The sequence below is a fragment of the Pneumocystis jirovecii genome (genome assembly GCF_001477535.1).
Source record: "Pneumocystis jirovecii RU7 chromosome Unknown supercont1.16, whole genome shotgun sequence".
NCBI classification, from domain to species: Eukaryota; Fungi; Ascomycota; class Pneumocystomycetes; order Pneumocystales; family Pneumocystaceae; genus Pneumocystis; species Pneumocystis jirovecii.
Window position 1 is genome coordinate 62,882 of NW_017264790.1, and position 17,396 is coordinate 80,277.

A 17,396-nucleotide genomic window follows, 5' to 3' on the forward strand; every position below is an offset into this window, starting at 1 on the left:
TAAAAATATAATATATCTATTCTTAAACAAATTAGATAAAACTAGCATTAATAAAGGCAAATTTTTAAATTTGTATTGCTTTTTTATGTAATTCGACACTATACCAAATTCCACCACCAAATACTAAAATAACTCCTAATATAGTTTCTAAATATATTTCATTCCCAAATATATAAATACTTAAAATCAAACTAAGAAATTTCCGTGAACTAAGTATTATATTTGTAGTCAAAGCTGTAGATATAATATCTAAAATATATTTAAAGCTAATTAAATTATATAAATAGTAATACTTAATCTATTTATTCCTTGGACACATAATGATTGTGTGATTACATTAATAAAGAAATAAAATGCATAATTAAATGTTTTGGAATGTTTGAATTTTGTAAAAATATATAAAGGGTTATAGGAAAATGTATCTGCAAATTGTGAAGTATATGATGTTTCATAAAAACTTAATAATTTAACTTGTGAATATATTGTTGGTAGTATTGGTATGTAAATTAAAAAAGAAAAAAAATGCTTATAAAAATATCAAATTTTTTCTTTTTTCCTTAATATACTAACCATGTAAAAATTGACTTCTCTCCAATTTGGAGAATATAATTTAACTGTCTTTTCCATATATATATTCATAAAAGATCTAAAAATTTGAGAAATTATAAGAATAATTATGCCTATAATATATTCTAATATAGATGATTTTGAGGAATGCTACTTAAATTAGATTATTTGTAAATAAAATAGTTTTTAACTTTATTTGATATATTTGATACGTTTGAAATATTAGTAATGATTACACCAAGTGTTAAAATTAAAACTGCTAAAATCTCTTGAATGTTAAACCTAATCAATGAGTTTGAACAAAAGATAAATATAGATTTTTACTTTTTATTTGCACATAACCATTCTAAAATAACTGTAATTAATGTTCCACCACTTTGAGTAATAATATGTATAGGAATAGAAATACCGTAACCATATGCTTTATTATTTAAAAAAGATGAACTAAAAAATAGAAAAACAATAATAAACCAATTGTAAAGAGGAATATTTCTTTTTATTAAAAATGTTGATGTTGTGAAAAAATGATAAAGTAATCCTTCTAAAGTAATAAATAAGAATTGAAAAAAAGTTATTAATAATCCTTTAATTTTTAATGATGCTAATTTTTTATAATATTTAATACCTGCATTTGGTTCCTTTCTATATAAATATTAATTATTAAGTTATATTTTAAAATTTTTACTTAATAATAGCTTCTAATGTAAAGACATTAGTGCAACTTTTTAATATTAAGTTTCAATGATACATAAATATATGTTGATATTACCATCCACCAAATATTAATGAGAAAATCAAAAAATGTTTTGATAAAAGAATCTTACAATTAATTATTATATGTAAATATATGTATAAAACTTTACATAAAATATTAAAAGTATACTATTTTTTTTTTTAAAGTTTTTATCTTTTTTATCTTTTTCAAATTGTATCATTTTTTTGATAATTTTGATAAATTATAAAATTTATGAAATATTTAAAATGTTAAATACATTTTTATTAAATTAAAATTATTAATTATAAAACAATATTAAATATATTTTAATTTTTTTAAAATTATTTTGAAATTATATAAGTTAAAATTTTATATTTTTTAATTTAGAAATTGAAACAATAAAAATGTTTAAATTATAATTTAGAATATAACCAATTATGATCTCCTTAATAAAATTTTATTATATTTTAAATAAAACGTATCAGAAATATGCTTATTTCAAACTATAAAAAATTGAAGTTGTATTTTTAGAAAATATAAAAAAATTCTTTTATCTATTTATTTTTTTAAACTTCTATACTTTTTCTTATTTATTAATTCCATCTCAAGAATAATTAATTAAATATAAAATCTATCAATTTATCAAAAATTAAATAATAATTTCTAATGGATCATAAAATAAAAAATTATTTTTCTTTAGACTCACAAAATTATGAAGAATTAATAAATATAATTTCAAAAGGTAAAAATTTGTTATTAAATATTTTTTAACAAAAAGTAATATTGAATTAGACATTGATAATAAAAATCTGAAAATTCTTGAATTTATTGAATTTATTGGAGAGTATTTAACAGGAAATGAAAATCCAAAAAGGAAAAAAGGTTAATATATTTCTATTATATATTTACTAACCTTTCCTCTTAGCTATTTCTATGCTTTCAAAAGTTATTGAATCAATATCACCAGAAGCACTCCATTCAAAACAGAGTAAGTTAAAACAAAACATTGAATTATTAACTTAATTGATCAGTATATGTCATAACACGCTTCTTTTGTGGATGTCTTGATGATCAATCATTTTTAAAAGAAATTCTTATAGGTTTGTATTCTTTACAAAAAATGGTTTTTTTTGAAGATAAAGAGACAATATTTTTATGTACAGAGTAAATAACTTTTTATTTTTTGTACACAATTTAATAATTAAATAGATTATTTAAAAAATTTAATCCTGAAAATAATATACAGTCTAATAGATATATTGTATTTCAAATCATGGATGAATTAATAAAAAAACATAAAGAAAGTATTACTCTATGTGTTTATGATATTTTCAAACATATTAATAGTATTAAAAAAAATGGGATCTGAATTTATTGAAGGTTTTATTAAAATTATAGGTCGAGAAAAGGACCCCAGAAATTTAATTTTAATATTTTCCATTATGAATATAGTTATTTCTGAATTTAATATAACTTTATACGCAAAAGTGAATATATATAATATGTATATCGGTATTATAATAATTTATGATCTAGGATATTTTTAATCTATTATTTTGTTATTTTCCAATTACATTTAAACCATCCCCTAATGATGTTTTTGAAGTTACAACTGAAAATTTAAAATTATGGTTAAAGTAAATACTTTTTTTTTAATTAAAATGTTTTAATTATTTAGAAAATGTGTATCAGCTAACGACGAATTATCATCTTATTCTATACCATCTTTAATTGATAAATATGACTTTTCTCCTATTAATACAAAAGTAAACTTTTTTAAATTACTTAAAATTCTCTTTAATACTTAGTTAGAAAGATATAATAGATATGTTATCTTTTTGCATGGAAACTTATTCGCCTGATGTTATTGAAACTTATATTATACAGATATGGAATATGTTAAAAAATGAAATATTTGAAAAATCAGATGACGACTTAGTAAAAAAATCATTAGATTGTCTTTTTATAATTTCAAAAGTTTTTTCTCAAGAAATATCAAAAAATTCTGAAAATACATCATTAATAAAATTTCTTACACCTATATCAGACGAAATTAATAAACACTTCGAAGAACCTGGTACAAAAACAGCAAAAAATAGTATAAAAATTCTTTATAGTCTTTCATCTGCTTCAAAATATGCTTTCGAATTACTTTTTGAACATTGTATTCCTAGTTTGCTCTCAAGATTTGAAAAAGAAGATTCAATAAATACAAAAGCTGCTATTCTAGAGTTTATATCATTTTTTCTTCTTTCTGCACTTTATGTTTACAATTCTTACAATAAAGAAATAAATGAAGGAATTCCAATTAACTCTATTTTAATGAAAGAAAAGAATAGACTATTTACCATTTTATCTAATTCACTAACAACACCTTTTTTTTCAAACAAATATACAAGAGCTGCTGCCATTCATGCTCTTTTAACTTTTAGTGAAATTCATAGTCTTTTACAATATGATGAAGTAAAATTAATTGTACAATATTTTAATGATATAGTTCTCAAAGAAGAAAATAATTTAAAGTATTATCATTATATGTTTATTATTAAGTTATTTATTTATCTAGGGCAGAGGCTTTAGAGGCTTTAGTTAAAATTGCAGAAACCAAACCTAATCTTATTCTTGAAACAACTTTTTCCAGCTTTTTGAAATTATTATCAGAAACAGACTCTGCAACAATATCAAATAATTGTTCTTTGCCTTTAAATGAAATTATTTTAACTGTTTTATCTCATCTATGTGTTGAAAAACAATTATTTAATATTTTTATTTCTCATATACTTAATACATTCGATATTATCTCTGGTAATTATACATATCTTTATATATGTTTTAATACTAATAGTAAATAATGAAAATATATTGCAAGGAAGGACACTTATATTTACACTTTTATTGACAATTAAGATAAACTTTAACAGAAAAAAACTAGATATAGGATCTTATATTGATCAATTGTTACCTGAACTCTTTACTCGTGTAGTAAATTCATGTATTCACTCTACTGAAAATATAATTATGGATTCTAAAATAATCAACATTATATCTCAAATAGCTAATTTGATAGTACGCTGTTCAAATTTAGAAAAACAAAAACTATTTATCAATGATTTAATAAATTTATTTATGAACGGAGAATCTAATTTATTATTTCTATCAAAAAATATAATGCTTAAAGAATTTAATCCTTTCAAAAAAAATTCTAATTTATATCAAAAAAGAACAATTTCAATTTTTGTTAGTGCATTTGCAGGAATCCGAAAAGAGGTTTACTTTTTAATTTGTTAAATAAATAACTTATTTCTATCAGTGTTTGCCTTCAGATTCAAAATTAAACTTCATAAAAATTACAACCAGTTTAATTTTAGAAAATCATTTAGAAGATCAACAACAGATTTTCTTATTTAAGTTCATATCTCTAATCTATAATAAATTTGATAATAACATTGAATCTAATTATTGTGAAACTCTTTTGGATAAAATTTCAGAAAACAATTTTTCAAAAAAAAAAATTATAATTCTATACACATTTTGGGTAATATTTAAGTATAATTTTTAGATTTTAATATCACCAGGTTATAAAAGCATTAATATTGAAAATAAATAAATACGGATATACATTATTAAATAAACTTATAGATCTTATGAATGATAAATATCTTGGAGAATTTATTTCGCATAATTTTGAAATTATTGTAAATGAAGATGAATTAATTAATAAAGAAAATTTTGCATCTATTCGACTTTTATATAAACAATTTTTTTTTTGTTTTATATTACCTAAACTAGCAAAAATGTTAAATTCTACAACTCCAGGAAAGTCTTAAATATTTAAATTATTATGCTAATAAACTGACAGATCTTAAGTCAAACTACTTAATTGCTTTGTCATATGTTATTCAGAATACACCAAAACATATTATTTTACCTGAATTAGCATCTGTTTTACCTTTACTTCTTCAATGTTTTTCTCTTGATGATTATAAATTAAAAGTATCAAATATAAATATTCTTTATATTATAACACTAGAATCCTCAGATTTAATAATAGAACATCTTGGATCTTTAATTCCTTTTCTTCTAACATTTTCCACTGAAAAACATAATAATGATATAGTGAGTAAAAATTAATGTTTTTTTTAAAAAAGTAAATATTTTAGAATGTCCAAATTGCAGCGCTTAAATGCTTAGGTCTATTTCCAACAATTCTAAAAACAGAGTTTATACTGCCTTTTAAAAACACAGTTATTCGTAAACTTGTAGAAGTATTAGATGATCCTAAAAGGTGTTAACACAGTTTTATTTACATATCATTTTAATACTACTTAGAGACGTTAGAATAGAAGCAAGTAAAGCAAAACACAAGGTAATATAAATGATAAAAAATAATTTAACATTATCTTAGTGGCATATATAATTAAAATATGCTTAATGTTAAATTAATGCAATCTTAAAGTGATACAACTATATTTAGTCATTTTTATATAGCTTAAGTATTCTATCTTCAATATTTTCTAACACCCATTCATGCGTAATTAGTTCTAAATTTTCAACTTCTAGCGAAAATAATTTATTAAGATCTGTTCCACTGGCAATAGGAGATGATTGTTGCAAATCTTGTGTAAGAGTATTTAGTTCAGTCGTATTTGGCATCAGCATATCCATTTCTGTCATTTCGTTCACTCCAACTAAAACTAGTATTAATAATAATTCTTTTAAATTAAATACAAACAATTTTCATCACCCAATATAAGATTATAAACAGGCTTTAACCCAAAAAAGAGAAGAAAATACCATGATAAAGACGAAACCCATGATACATCAAGGTCATTTGTAGCAACACCCGACTGTAACATTGATTTAAATCTTAATGTAAGAGGAAACGGAAGTTTTACTGAAGCCATTGTTTGTAATTAAATATAAAAAACAAATTTCAAACATACTTAGTATAAATCCACTAAAGAAAAAATTAATCCATGCCATAATAATTGTCTGTGGAATTATATTGGCCATATTGCTTCTAAACATTCTCATCATTTGATCCATGTTTCCTGGGTCCATAATTGGATTCATAAGACGTGTTTCTCTAAGACCAGGGTCTTTTAAGTATTCTCCATTAGAAAAAGCTTTAAGTAAAAATAACTTTCGAGTATAAAAAGCAGAAAAAGGAATATGATTGGCATGAACTCGTAATATTTCAGATCTTTGTAATGCTTTTCTAAAGAAGAATTAAAACCACAAAAATCTTAGCCGAAATATACAATTCTCTTATCTCTTTCAACTTCATTTTTCTTGGAGTTTCTGCCAATAAAATAGTAATATAATGTTTTAAAATCCCAATCAAAATCATAACAATAAAAATAGAAAAAAGCACCCAATTCCTAAGAGATTTGTCAAGATACAAGTCTTGGCTATATATAATGTTAATTATCTTTTTAAATATAACATAAATCATAAAAACCTTTTTCCTGAAGTCATTTTTATATCTTTTATCCCGTAAAACTCAACGTACAAGATTTTAAAATTTAAAAAAAACTTCAAAAACTATGAATAAATTAAAAAAAATAAATGTATATTCACTTCAAGAAGTTAAATATACAATGGATGACTCAATTAGCCCAGTAAGTTAAAAAATTGATTAAATTAATCTCATTTTATAACTAGTTTATGGCTACATTGGGGTACCAGGAAACTTATCTTTTAATGAATATACGATTTATTCTTGGTTATTCATCAGCAGTAATAAGTGCTAGTGTTGCAGCATGCAACTATATTTTCGGTTTTAAAGCATCTAGAATTTATACTTTATGGGGAGTGATTATGTATTTTATTTTATATGGGTGTTATAACTTGTGGAACTATACAGCAGGAAGAAGCATTATCTACCAAGGAAGTAAGAAGAAGATTCGTGTATGAATTGTATATATATATCGTGTGTTAAAATATTATAGCTAAGTATTCGCTCATCCATTAATAAAAAAGGCCCCACGTATACACTGACAGTTGAAATACTAAAAGATCGTATTTTAAAAAAGTTTTTGGCAAAAGAGACATTCAATCTATGGTTTACAGAAGACGGGGATTTTGAAAAAGCTCAATTTAATGCATGGCTCAAAAATACTATTAAACAGATAGAAGAAGGAAAAGGAAGCTTCATCATTGATATTTCGAATATAATAAAAAGGAAGACTGATAACTAAAAATAAAATGAAATGAGCTATCCAAGATGTATTTGTTAAGAATAATATATATTCTCAAATAAAATATTTATTTTCATCAGTTAACATAAAAATATGATTTTTGGTTTTGTATTATGAAACATCTGTCTTTAATTTTGATTCCACATATGTATTTTCAGGATCAAGCAGCCTGTAGATAAAATTAATACAATATAGGTGTTTTTTTAACAATTACTCTGGATATTTTAACTTATAAATTGATTCTCGTTTAATATCTCGATGATGCATGTATTTTTTGATAGCTTCTGAGGATTCTTTAAGCTTATTAATATGAAGACGAGTATATTCTTCCTCATTTATCATAAAATGTTCAAAAAATCTTGTAAAAAACCCTTTTTCTTCATGTAACGAGGCGTACCATTGATCCATTTTATACACAATAAAAACACAGAAACCAAGGAAAACACTCTTTCTCCAAACAGGTGAAGAGAAATCTATATAGTATTAAATAAGTTCTAATCTTTTTTTTCCAAAAAACCTTCATTGTCAGATATTGACTTAGATATGTCTTTTGAAGTACCCGTATGCAAGTTTTTGAACCCATTTTTTTTAAATTTTCCAGTTAAAATAGAATAAAATGTTCTTGAAAAGGTATATATCATTTTATTTAAAATTTACTTAAAATTCTTAATATTAAAATATATCTTTTATTTTTTGAAAGAAAACATCACTATATTTTATTAATATTTGTCGAGAAATCTAAAAAAATCAAGTATTATTAGCAATAAAAGTAATATTATATTATAAAGTTTGTTTGTTTTTACATTTAAAGTTAATATTTAAGTTTTTTTTGCACTAAAATATCATATTTTAGAAAAAAATGATAAGAAAATGCTATATATTATTATGTTTAATTGTAGCACTTATACGGGCAGATAAACCAAAAAAAATGATATGTCATGATAGAAAAGGATGCTATCCTGAAGTTTTTGAAGCAACAGATGTATTTCAAGTGGTTCATCAAGACCAAATACTTCCTCCAGGTAGATCCTATATCTAGGTTTTAATATTCTTATTATTAGGACTTCATATTCGGATTAACTTTAATACAGGGATTAAAGAAGCCAAAATTATGGATGAAGGAGATGAAAATAAAAACAGTGTTATTTTAGTTTATCAAGATGGCCATATTCAATCAACAGAGCCGGTTGACAAAGAAATTCCACATTCTCATCTAGATGAAATAAAACCAAATCTTAAAATTCCTCAAGAAGATCATGATCAGTTTTCTATGGCTTTATCATTTTTAGAGTCAGATAAATATCAAGAGTCTGAAGAAGATTTAACTAATATTCTTTTATTATTGGAAGAATTGTCCCATGAACTCGAATTTGGAATAAGAATATGTAAATCTAGAATTATTGTAGAGCATCTTATGCATCTTTTGAAAAGTTCAAAATCAATCCATGTTAAAAAATTAGCAATTACTGTTTTAGGATCATCTCTTCAAAATAATCCTCAAGCACTTTTACATATTTCTGATTTAAAACTTGTTAAAATTTTACTTGAAAAATTAGATGATGAATCTGATGACAGTGTGATGATAAAAATATTATATACATTGTCCTCTATTGTTAGATCTCAAAACGAAATGGAGGAATTTCACTTAACACAAGGTGATAAAATACTTTATAAAGTATTCGAAAAAACACAGAATCCAGCTTTAATATCAAAATGTGCAAATTTTGTTGCAGATAACTACCTCAAAATCGAAAACTATGATCATGATAGATTCAAAGCCAGTTCCCTTTCTTTTTCTATGTCTGTTGATTCTACTGTTAAACATTGGTGTAAAAGTCTTCAAAAAAAATTCCTTGAAATTTATTTAAATATAGATTCTAAGGAAAAAATATTATCTGCATTAAGGTAATATTTAACTATATATTTGTTTTATAATTAACATTTATTAGTTCTTTAAGAAAAAAACATTCAAATTTATGTAAACCTATCGATAGTTTTTTAGAATTTCTAGACCATGAAATTGCATCAACACATAGTGAGAATAACTCATATATAACTCTTCTTAGTTCCGTTCAATATTTATTTAAAGATTCCAATGCTTAACAAATATATAAAACAAAAAATAATTTAATTCTTAACATTATAGATATCATAACTTTCATTTTGTATATATTAGTTTTTACTTTTCATAATTTCTATTACATAACTCTCCAATATATTTCTTTAATTCTAAAAAAAGATCATCTTCGATCCTTGAGCACTCTTCTTTTATTTGAGGATTTCTGGGATCATTTTTTAATATCAATTGCCAGCGTTTTCCCCAATCGCAAAAAGAAATATCTTCATCAGTTTCTTTAAATGTTTTTTGTATTCTTTTCGAAAATCTTGAAGACAATCCATGAGATTTATACGATAACTCAACAAGTTCATATAATAATTTGTATGCATATTTCATTATTTTTTCTGTATCTAGCCATTTGAATTGTTTTTGGTCATTTTCAGAAGCTTGATAAATCATTAATCGAACAAGAAGATAGATTTGAGTAACATATAGAGGATTAAAATTAGATATATACTGATTGTAAACACTACTTCCAACAAGATAAATAAATAGTCCATGATAAAGAGCATTATGAAAATTATTTTCATCAAGAAAATAGTTCAATGCAAATCTATGTAATTCATTCAGTGGATATATTGTAGAATTCCACCCTTTTAAGCGATGAAGCATAGAAAGAGCTTTAAAAAGATAAATATTTTTTTCACTTAATGCTCGATTAATAATTGTTTCAAGATATGAAAATGTATTCGAAGTCATTTCCTTCTTTAAAACAATATAGCTTTCAAATCCATCAGAAACTATACAGCGAGTACACTTACATGAAAAATAATAACGTGACAAAAGCTCATCATGACGATTTTTTTGTGTATTATATATATCAATATATGAAACAGTGATCTAAAAACATATAAGATTGATAAAAAAGTTACTAATACATACTTCTTGGTTAGGTAAAATTTTCTGAAGTGATCTAAGAGCTACAGTATTTCTGTCAAAAACAAGTGCAGTATTAGGATAACATGAGTGGTTAATTCGTGAGATGATTGGATCTATTGCAGTGCCAATTGTATCATATGAAGATGTCATAAGAGAAAACGAATTAATCATGATCTTAAATATAAGAACTGATTTTTTTACTTGTATTTTTATTTTACCTTGCAAAATAAGTCCAACACAAATGTTTCATTCATTTCATTTGTAAAATTCTGTATACCTTTTGACAGCATCCAAATTACATCTCCTTTTTCTGAAGACATGATCTCTGAACGATGACTTTCTAGATCCATGATAGTATTCCATTCTAAACTAGATGGATAACATCGTCCGTAAAAAATCAATCTCATACATATTCTTATAGATCCAGGAACAATTTTAGGCGATTTTGACAAAAAAAAAGTACACTCATATTGATGAAATATTTCCCAATCTTCTTTCTGACATTTCTTGTATTTTTATTAAATTTTTAATTTTCATTCATTTATTCATACTTGACAACAGTATTGAAGTATTTTACAGCCTTTACATTGTATCAAATGAAAAATATCATCGTCTTTATCTTCTTCAGATATAAAACAATTGCTGCAAGTATTTTTAATATGTTTTTCATCTAAAACAGCAACCAACGGCTTGACTATAAAAATTTCTTCGCCTTTTTTTTTAAATAAAATCTACCAAAGACATATAATCTTTCACCTTCAGCAAATCTTTTTTTAGAATAAAGTCCATATCCTTTTAAAGTTTTATGATTCTTAATTTCTACAGGAAATTCTTGATTTTTTTGTGAATCCATTTATATAACTCAAGATGTCTTTCAGTTTTAATTTTGAAAAAGATGATAAAATATCTAAAGATGACGTCAATACAAAAGCTAGAACATCTATAAATGCAAACATGATTGATTATACACGGCTTTTGCCTCCTAAAAAGCATACTCTTGAAGAAATGGTAAAGAAACGAGAATAAAAAAATCTAGAAAATAATATACAGCTCACGTTTTTACCAGAAAATATTTCATTTAATACTATACCAATTGAATTTGAGAAAGAAGCATCATGTGTTACATTTTTACCAAAGCGTGAGCTCTGGGATATTCGATTACAACTGATGAAACATGATTATGATGAATATCAAGATGAATTACAGCTTTTAAACAGTAATAAAGATATTTTACCATATATTTATGAAGTATGCTATATATTTATTATTTTTTCTATTAAAGAATAAAGGGAGGGTATAAAACATGGGAATGCAGCTATGATTTAGCACAGTATGTTTCTAAATCACCATTAAAATACAGCAAAATACTTGAGGCATGCATTGAATAAATTGTTGCTTTTATATTAATTTATTTATTCAGCTTGGTTGTGGATCTGCATTGCCTTCTGTTACATTATTCATAAAGACACTTTATTCAAAAAATCAATCTATAAAGTTCACATTGCAGGATTATAATATCTCTGTTTTGAAATTTTCAGCTATTCCAAACATCTTTTTAGCCTGGGCAATAACAAAGAATCAAAAATTTTCATCTTTAAAAGAAATAAATATAACGGATACATTAAAAGAGAGATTTCTTTCAGATTTATCACAACAAAATATAACTATAGAATGTTTTTCTGGAGGTTGGTGCAATGAAATGAATTGCTTAATTCAAGATACACATGATCTTGTATTAGGATCAGAAACTATTTATTCAAAACAAAATTTAGACCCTTTTATAAATATGCTTGTTTATAATATTAAAAATCGTCAAGATAGTGAGGCTCTTGTCGCAGCAAAAAAAGTATATTTTGGATTAGATACTTCAATAGAAGATTTTGTACAAAAATTGAAAGAATATCATTTAAACTATTCTGTTGTTTATGAAAACATGAATAGTGGTATTATACGTGTAATACTTAGCATTAAATAGCTTTTTTATAATATTTTAAACTTTTTTTTATAAAGTTTATAAAAAATAATTTAATATTAGTAAAACATTTAGATAATGCATTTTAGTAAAAAATTTATAAATAAAATGCAAAAATTGGTTTAATAAACTATATTGAAATCACAAAAAAGGTATAAAATAAACACCTTAAAAATTTTTACAATAAATATGTATATAAATTAGTACTAGGTGAATTTTTAATAAAGTTTATAAAACAATTCATTTTCCAAAAACCTATGCAAGAATCGATTTCCCTAGTGCTTGTAAAATGTCATTAACGAGATCCTCTTCTTCTTCACATCCAACACTTAAACGAATTAAATTATCATATATACCTGTTTTATCCTTTTGATCTTTAGGTATCCCAAGATGCGTCATTAAAGCAGGAATTTCACACAAACTTTCAATGCCTCCTAAACTTTCTGCAAGACAAAACAATTTTGTAGATTGACAAAACTTTTGCGCTGCAATAACACCGCCTTTTATTCGGAAACTTATCATTCCCCCACCTAAACTGTCTCGATGCTGTTTTTCAACAATATCTCTTTGAGGATAAGACGTAAGTCCAGGATAATACACATGCATAACCTGTTGATGATTTTCAAGAACTTTAGCAATTGCCATAGCATTATTACAGCATTGTTTATAACGAAGATGAAGCGTTTTCAATCCTCTATGAGCAAGCCAGCAATCAAAAGGACTTGGAATAGCTCCAACAGCATTTTGTAGAAACTTAAGTCTTGCAAATAAATCATCAGAATTTAAAGCTATAGCCCCCATAACAACATCACTATGACCATTTATATATTTAGTTACTGAATGAACAACAATATCCGCCCCATAATTTAAAGGATTACATAAATAAGGAGAAAGAAACGTATTGTCTACAATAACAGTAATATTATGTTCATGTGCTATTTTTGAAATAGAAGAAATATCGACTACAGTAAGCATAGGATTACTCGGTGTTTCAATCCATACTAACTATAAATATTAACAACTATTACCATATAGATACATTTCTTAAATCAACCTTTGTTTCTGGCTTAATATGTTCTTTAAGTGATTCTGCTATTGTTAAATCAACAAAGGTAGTATCAATACCACAGGCTGATGCAACTTTTGTGAAATAGCGATGTGTACCGCCATAAACATCCATTGACGAAATCACTAGGAAGAATCAGAGCCATCTAAAATCAAACTCATTAGTTCACCATGACTATTTGTATCTAAGAGATGCAAAATAACAGCTAAAGCAGCACTACCTGAAGAAAATGAAAGAGCATATTTCGCATTTTCAAGTGTTTTAACAGCTGTTTCAAAAAATTCTCGAGACGGATTATCTGAGCGAGAATAATCATATTTTGAAATAGGATTTCCCGGAGAAATTTGGGCAAAAGTTGTAGATAAATGGATTGGAGATATAACTGCACCCGTATAAGGATCATGCTCAGATCCTGCATGAATAGCTAAAGTACCAAAACCTATTCGATTATCCTTCATCATTTTTTTAATTAAAATTTTAGCAACAATGTTTCGATAAAATTATATCCGTCCTTAGAAATATTTTCATCAAAAGAAAAAAAGTTTTATATGTAAAATCATGATTTGATCATGCTAGAATACTAAAACCCATCTCAATAAATGAAAATATGTCGTAAAATAAGAAAAAAAAAGATAATTTTCTGTATCGAATTTATCTTTTTCTTTTATTCATTTTTCGCATAATTTCTTTATATTTTTCATTTCTATCTTCAATTTTTCCTATCCTTGCAGAAAATTCTTCTTCTTTTTGTAGCTCAGCTCCTGTTACTTCCATATCAGAATCAGAATCATAATCTTTTAAAATATAACTAATCCATAAGATTAGTTCAAGGATATATGATACTAAAGATATACTCTTCTTTCTTGCGACCGAATATTTTCCATATTTCTGACGATACATCATAGTCTAATGTTTCACTTTTATCCAATAAATTTGTTTTAGCTCTTTTACAAGATATATTTTGTTTCGATTCTAAAATATAATTACTAAGAAATCAATAACAAATTAGAAAAAAACCAGTATTAAAAGGACAATTTCTAAGCGAAAGGTTTTTTGACTCTTGATTTTTTAATAAAATATTATTTGATGGAATATTCGATGATGTATTATTTGTTTTTGATGCATTTTTATGAAGAAATGGATAGTTTTTGCCTTTCTTTCTCCAGAGATCATTTTGAATTTCCTCAATCGTCCGAAAATCACGTTTAGGACCTTGTCTTAGAGCAACCATGTCATTTGGATGAAATCCCGATATAATTTTAGATTTTATAGGATTTTTAGATAACGTACGATTTATAAGACGATCTTTTTTCAATTTGCTTGTTGAAGGCTTAGAAATTGATGAAAATGACTTGACAGTTTTTAACAACGGATGCTCCTTTTTTGCTATTAATGGCGTTTTTGCTAAAGATAAGGGGCTTTTATAGGTTTGGTGCTGTTTAACATCTTCATATTTAAGATTGATACTTTGATCTTGAGACGTTTTTAATCCAAGTATGTTTTTTGAACCCAAATCTACATCAGTTTTGGCTGTTGGATTAATTTTCAAAATTTCCGGATTTATATTTGATGTATGAGACATCAGCTCTTTAAACGACATCGACTCTCTTGTATTATGAAATTATCAAAAGAAAATTCAAGATACCTTAGACCGATAACCTGTTTTTTTATGTGGCAAAGACCCCTTATTTTCCTGTGATATACTTTTTTCCGATATAACCGGTTTCACCACCAAGTTTTGTACTGATGCTTGTTCTAACGCCTTTTTTCGTTCTTCCTGTTGTCTATGCCTTTCCTGCCTCTCTTTTTCACATTCCTGCTGCTCTTTAAGAGACTTTTCTGCCTCTTGCTGAACCTTTGCTTTTTTAAGCTTTTCTAGCCGTATTTGCTGCTCCCAATCATTTGTTGAGGCTATAGCCAAAAGTGAATCATACTAAAGATGTAAGATCATCTATTTATTGCTTTAAAGACTTACTTCTCGCCCCAATTTCATAGAAATCTCATAATATTGTGCACAGACTTTGTACTTGTAATTCTTGCGGTTGTGGGGCTTAACACACTAAGCTTGTGCGTGTACAAAGTAACGATAAGATATATACGGGCAGTAAGAAATATAGAAAATATACAACAAAAATACATAAGATCAAAGAGATATGATTGTTTTTGGAATACAAATTACAGAACGGTGTATTAAGCTTTGTATTGTAGGGTTATTTGCTATCTCAATCAAAAAGACCAAATCCCATCTAAAAAACATAAGTTTTGAAATCCAGAAAAACATATTTACATCTTCATCTGACTCTTCTTCTTCCTCTTCCTTGGCAGGTGCTTCTTCTGTAGAAACTGGCGCTTGTATTGATCAGAAACTTTGTTTACCGCTTTTAAACACTTACCCGCTGCAGATGCTGGTGCTGCTGCTCCTGCACCTCCTGATGGTACCGATGCCAGCTTCTCTTTGCCTTGAGCGATTAAATCCTCAATAGAATGACCATTAAGTTTGTCAAAAAGTGATGTTAACCGTCCATCATCTGCTTCAAGCCCAACTGATTCCAAAACTTTTTTAATATCTTGAGCTGTTGGGCAGCTATTTCCGCCAAGTCCAAGAAGCAAATATGCTGCCAAATGCTTCATAATACGTATTTACTCTTGAATTCTTCAATTGTTTGCCCAAATACCTGCCTTTTTTTCTTTTGATCTGTGGCTCGATATTTCTGACGTTTGCTCAGACCTAGCCCTAGGTGACGGGTTTTAAAAACGTGAAAAATAAGGGTTAAACGGAAATCTTAAGATAAATCCTGAATTACAAGTAAGATAAGAGTTAAAATATAAGAATAAGGGCTAAATTAATAGGATTAAAGCACAGGAAGGGCTATATCTTCTAAATATCTTCTAAGAAATAAGAAGAGACAGAGTACGGGTTTTTAGAGGGGTTTTAAAGGCTTTTAAGAAAGTAAAATCATCAGATTATGGGGAATCCTGATGTGGTAAAGACAGAACAGTGTATTTGCAGTGTTTTTCTAAAGTATAATAGGGAAAAAGCAATGATCAGGGAACAGAGAAAAAACGGCGCCAGTTTCGCCGGTTTACATATCGTGGAGTGGATTTAGAAACATTACTGGATATGTCATCAGAACAATTGGTAAGATTTGCCTGTATAGTGGGGCACACTGTGGCTTGCAAGCAGCAAGTGAGGTTTATGATAAAAATATAAATCAAATATGGGTAGTAAAGGCAGAAACTTGCAAAATTCCCACAGAAAAGCTTTTTACAGACGAAAACTGATGCAAAGTGCAGATACAGTTGGTCCATGCTAGGGCACGTAGACGATTCCAGCGGGGGCTGAAACGCCGGCCCATGGGACTAGTTAAGAAGCTTCGAAATGCAAAAAAGATGGCAGCTCCAGGAGAAAAACCTGCGGTTGTTAAAACCCATTTAAGAAATATGATTGTAGTTCCCGAGATGATTGGATCAATTATGTATGTGTTTTTGAAAATATGCCAATACTAATGTGAAAAGTGGAATATATAATGGCAAGGTATTTAATCAGGTCGAAATTAAGCCTGAAATGGTGGGACATTATCTTGGAGAATTTTCCCTTACTTATAAACCTACAAAACATGGCCGTCCTGGTATTGGTGCTACGCACTCATCTCGGTTTATTCCATTGAAATAAGGTTTTGTGTTTGTATTATGTTACATAAAAAATATTTAATAAATTGTTAATTTATTTTTGTACATGTCATTGTAATGTCACTGAAGATTTTTATATTTATAGTGTCTTATATGATTCTCTTTTTAGAAGTTATTAGAACGTTTTATAAGCAATAGAAAAATTACATGGAAAGAATATGTACTAGTATTTATTCGTTTGTCTAGAT

General features: G+C 26.2%; 13 protein-coding genes across 13 annotated transcripts; 5 read left to right on the forward strand and 8 right to left on the reverse strand.

Annotated features, from left to right (window-relative positions):
* Nucleotides 1-64: 64 nt before the first annotated feature.
* T551_03284 (uncharacterized protein) lies at nucleotides 65-1,502 on the reverse strand (the record flags this gene model as incomplete). Its single annotated transcript, XM_018375547.1, has 8 exons — nucleotides 65-249; nucleotides 294-525; nucleotides 571-717; nucleotides 759-849; nucleotides 892-1,209; nucleotides 1,253-1,288; nucleotides 1,337-1,386; nucleotides 1,431-1,502. The coding sequence occupies 8 exons, from the start codon at nucleotides 1,500-1,502 to the stop codon at nucleotides 65-67; spliced, it is 1,131 nt and encodes a 376-aa protein (XP_018228153.1).
* Nucleotides 1,503-1,948: 446 nt separating this feature from the next.
* T551_03285 (uncharacterized protein) lies at nucleotides 1,949-5,657 on the forward strand (the record flags this gene model as incomplete). The annotated part of the gene is made up of 16 exons (XM_018375548.1): nucleotides 1,949-2,024; nucleotides 2,075-2,164; nucleotides 2,208-2,270; nucleotides 2,314-2,446; nucleotides 2,492-2,586; nucleotides 2,630-2,769; nucleotides 2,819-2,919; nucleotides 2,961-3,048; nucleotides 3,095-3,804; nucleotides 3,849-4,087; nucleotides 4,128-4,565; nucleotides 4,606-4,817; nucleotides 4,858-5,078; nucleotides 5,104-5,398; nucleotides 5,443-5,567; nucleotides 5,612-5,657. The coding sequence occupies 16 exons, from the start codon at nucleotides 1,949-1,951 to the stop codon at nucleotides 5,655-5,657; spliced, it is 3,072 nt and encodes a 1,023-aa protein (XP_018228154.1).
* A 95-nt stretch (nucleotides 5,658-5,752) lies between these two features.
* T551_03286 (uncharacterized protein) lies at nucleotides 5,753-6,760 on the reverse strand (the record flags this gene model as incomplete). Its single annotated transcript, XM_018375549.1, has 5 exons — nucleotides 5,753-5,970; nucleotides 6,015-6,176; nucleotides 6,226-6,500; nucleotides 6,544-6,693; nucleotides 6,744-6,760. 5 exons carry the CDS (start codon nucleotides 6,758-6,760, stop codon nucleotides 5,753-5,755), a joined length of 822 nt encoding a protein of 273 aa, XP_018228155.1.
* A 68-nt stretch (nucleotides 6,761-6,828) lies between these two features.
* On the forward strand, nucleotides 6,829-7,482 carry T551_03287 (uncharacterized protein; the record flags this gene model as incomplete). The annotated part of the gene is made up of 3 exons (XM_018375550.1): nucleotides 6,829-6,903; nucleotides 6,947-7,192; nucleotides 7,234-7,482. The coding sequence occupies 3 exons, from the start codon at nucleotides 6,829-6,831 to the stop codon at nucleotides 7,480-7,482; spliced, it is 570 nt and encodes a 189-aa protein (XP_018228156.1).
* A 111-nt stretch (nucleotides 7,483-7,593) lies between these two features.
* Nucleotides 7,594-8,123, reverse strand: T551_03288 (uncharacterized protein; the record flags this gene model as incomplete). The annotated part of the gene is made up of 3 exons (XM_018375551.1): nucleotides 7,594-7,651; nucleotides 7,697-7,955; nucleotides 8,000-8,123. 3 exons carry the CDS (start codon nucleotides 8,121-8,123, stop codon nucleotides 7,594-7,596), a joined length of 441 nt encoding a protein of 146 aa, XP_018228157.1.
* A 218-nt stretch (nucleotides 8,124-8,341) lies between these two features.
* Nucleotides 8,342-9,585, forward strand: T551_03289 (uncharacterized protein; the record flags this gene model as incomplete). The annotated part of the gene is made up of 3 exons (XM_018375552.1): nucleotides 8,342-8,504; nucleotides 8,544-9,387; nucleotides 9,432-9,585. The coding sequence occupies 3 exons, from the start codon at nucleotides 8,342-8,344 to the stop codon at nucleotides 9,583-9,585; spliced, it is 1,161 nt and encodes a 386-aa protein (XP_018228158.1).
* A 76-nt stretch (nucleotides 9,586-9,661) lies between these two features.
* T551_03290 (uncharacterized protein) lies at nucleotides 9,662-11,333 on the reverse strand (the record flags this gene model as incomplete). The annotated part of the gene is made up of 5 exons (XM_018375553.1): nucleotides 9,662-10,441; nucleotides 10,484-10,654; nucleotides 10,699-10,986; nucleotides 11,032-11,192; nucleotides 11,237-11,333. The coding sequence occupies 5 exons, from the start codon at nucleotides 11,331-11,333 to the stop codon at nucleotides 9,662-9,664; spliced, it is 1,497 nt and encodes a 498-aa protein (XP_018228159.1).
* A 14-nt stretch (nucleotides 11,334-11,347) lies between these two features.
* On the forward strand, nucleotides 11,348-12,455 carry T551_03291 (protein-histidine N-methyltransferase; the record flags this gene model as incomplete). Its single annotated transcript, XM_018375554.1, has 4 exons — nucleotides 11,348-11,488; nucleotides 11,531-11,728; nucleotides 11,770-11,814; nucleotides 11,901-12,455. 4 exons carry the CDS (start codon nucleotides 11,348-11,350, stop codon nucleotides 12,453-12,455), a joined length of 939 nt encoding a protein of 312 aa, XP_018228160.1.
* A 252-nt stretch (nucleotides 12,456-12,707) lies between these two features.
* On the reverse strand, nucleotides 12,708-13,979 carry T551_03292 (uncharacterized protein; the record flags this gene model as incomplete). The annotated part of the gene is made up of 3 exons (XM_018375555.1): nucleotides 12,708-13,457; nucleotides 13,507-13,643; nucleotides 13,688-13,979. The coding sequence occupies 3 exons, from the start codon at nucleotides 13,977-13,979 to the stop codon at nucleotides 12,708-12,710; spliced, it is 1,179 nt and encodes a 392-aa protein (XP_018228161.1).
* Nucleotides 13,980-14,169: 190 nt separating this feature from the next.
* Nucleotides 14,170-15,100, reverse strand: T551_03293 (uncharacterized protein; the record flags this gene model as incomplete). Its single annotated transcript, XM_018375556.1, has 3 exons — nucleotides 14,170-14,326; nucleotides 14,373-14,490; nucleotides 14,536-15,100. The coding sequence occupies 3 exons, from the start codon at nucleotides 15,098-15,100 to the stop codon at nucleotides 14,170-14,172; spliced, it is 840 nt and encodes a 279-aa protein (XP_018228162.1).
* Nucleotides 15,101-15,154: 54 nt separating this feature from the next.
* Nucleotides 15,155-15,511, reverse strand: T551_03294 (uncharacterized protein; the record flags this gene model as incomplete). The annotated part of the gene is made up of 2 exons (XM_018375557.1): nucleotides 15,155-15,451; nucleotides 15,494-15,511. The coding sequence occupies 2 exons, from the start codon at nucleotides 15,509-15,511 to the stop codon at nucleotides 15,155-15,157; spliced, it is 315 nt and encodes a 104-aa protein (XP_018228163.1).
* Nucleotides 15,512-15,740: 229 nt separating this feature from the next.
* Nucleotides 15,741-16,149, reverse strand: T551_03295 (60S acidic ribosomal protein P2; the record flags this gene model as incomplete). Its single annotated transcript, XM_018375558.1, has 3 exons — nucleotides 15,741-15,764; nucleotides 15,806-15,867; nucleotides 15,912-16,149. 3 exons carry the CDS (start codon nucleotides 16,147-16,149, stop codon nucleotides 15,741-15,743), a joined length of 324 nt encoding a protein of 107 aa, XP_018228164.1.
* A 335-nt stretch (nucleotides 16,150-16,484) lies between these two features.
* T551_03296 (40S ribosomal protein S15) lies at nucleotides 16,485-17,247 on the forward strand (the record flags this gene model as incomplete). Its single annotated transcript, XM_018375559.1, has 4 exons — nucleotides 16,485-16,502; nucleotides 16,550-16,657; nucleotides 16,813-16,994; nucleotides 17,035-17,247. 4 exons carry the CDS (start codon nucleotides 16,485-16,487, stop codon nucleotides 17,189-17,191), a joined length of 465 nt encoding a protein of 154 aa, XP_018228165.1. The 3' UTR covers nucleotides 17,192-17,247.
* Between the last annotated feature and the right edge of the window lie 149 nt (nucleotides 17,248-17,396).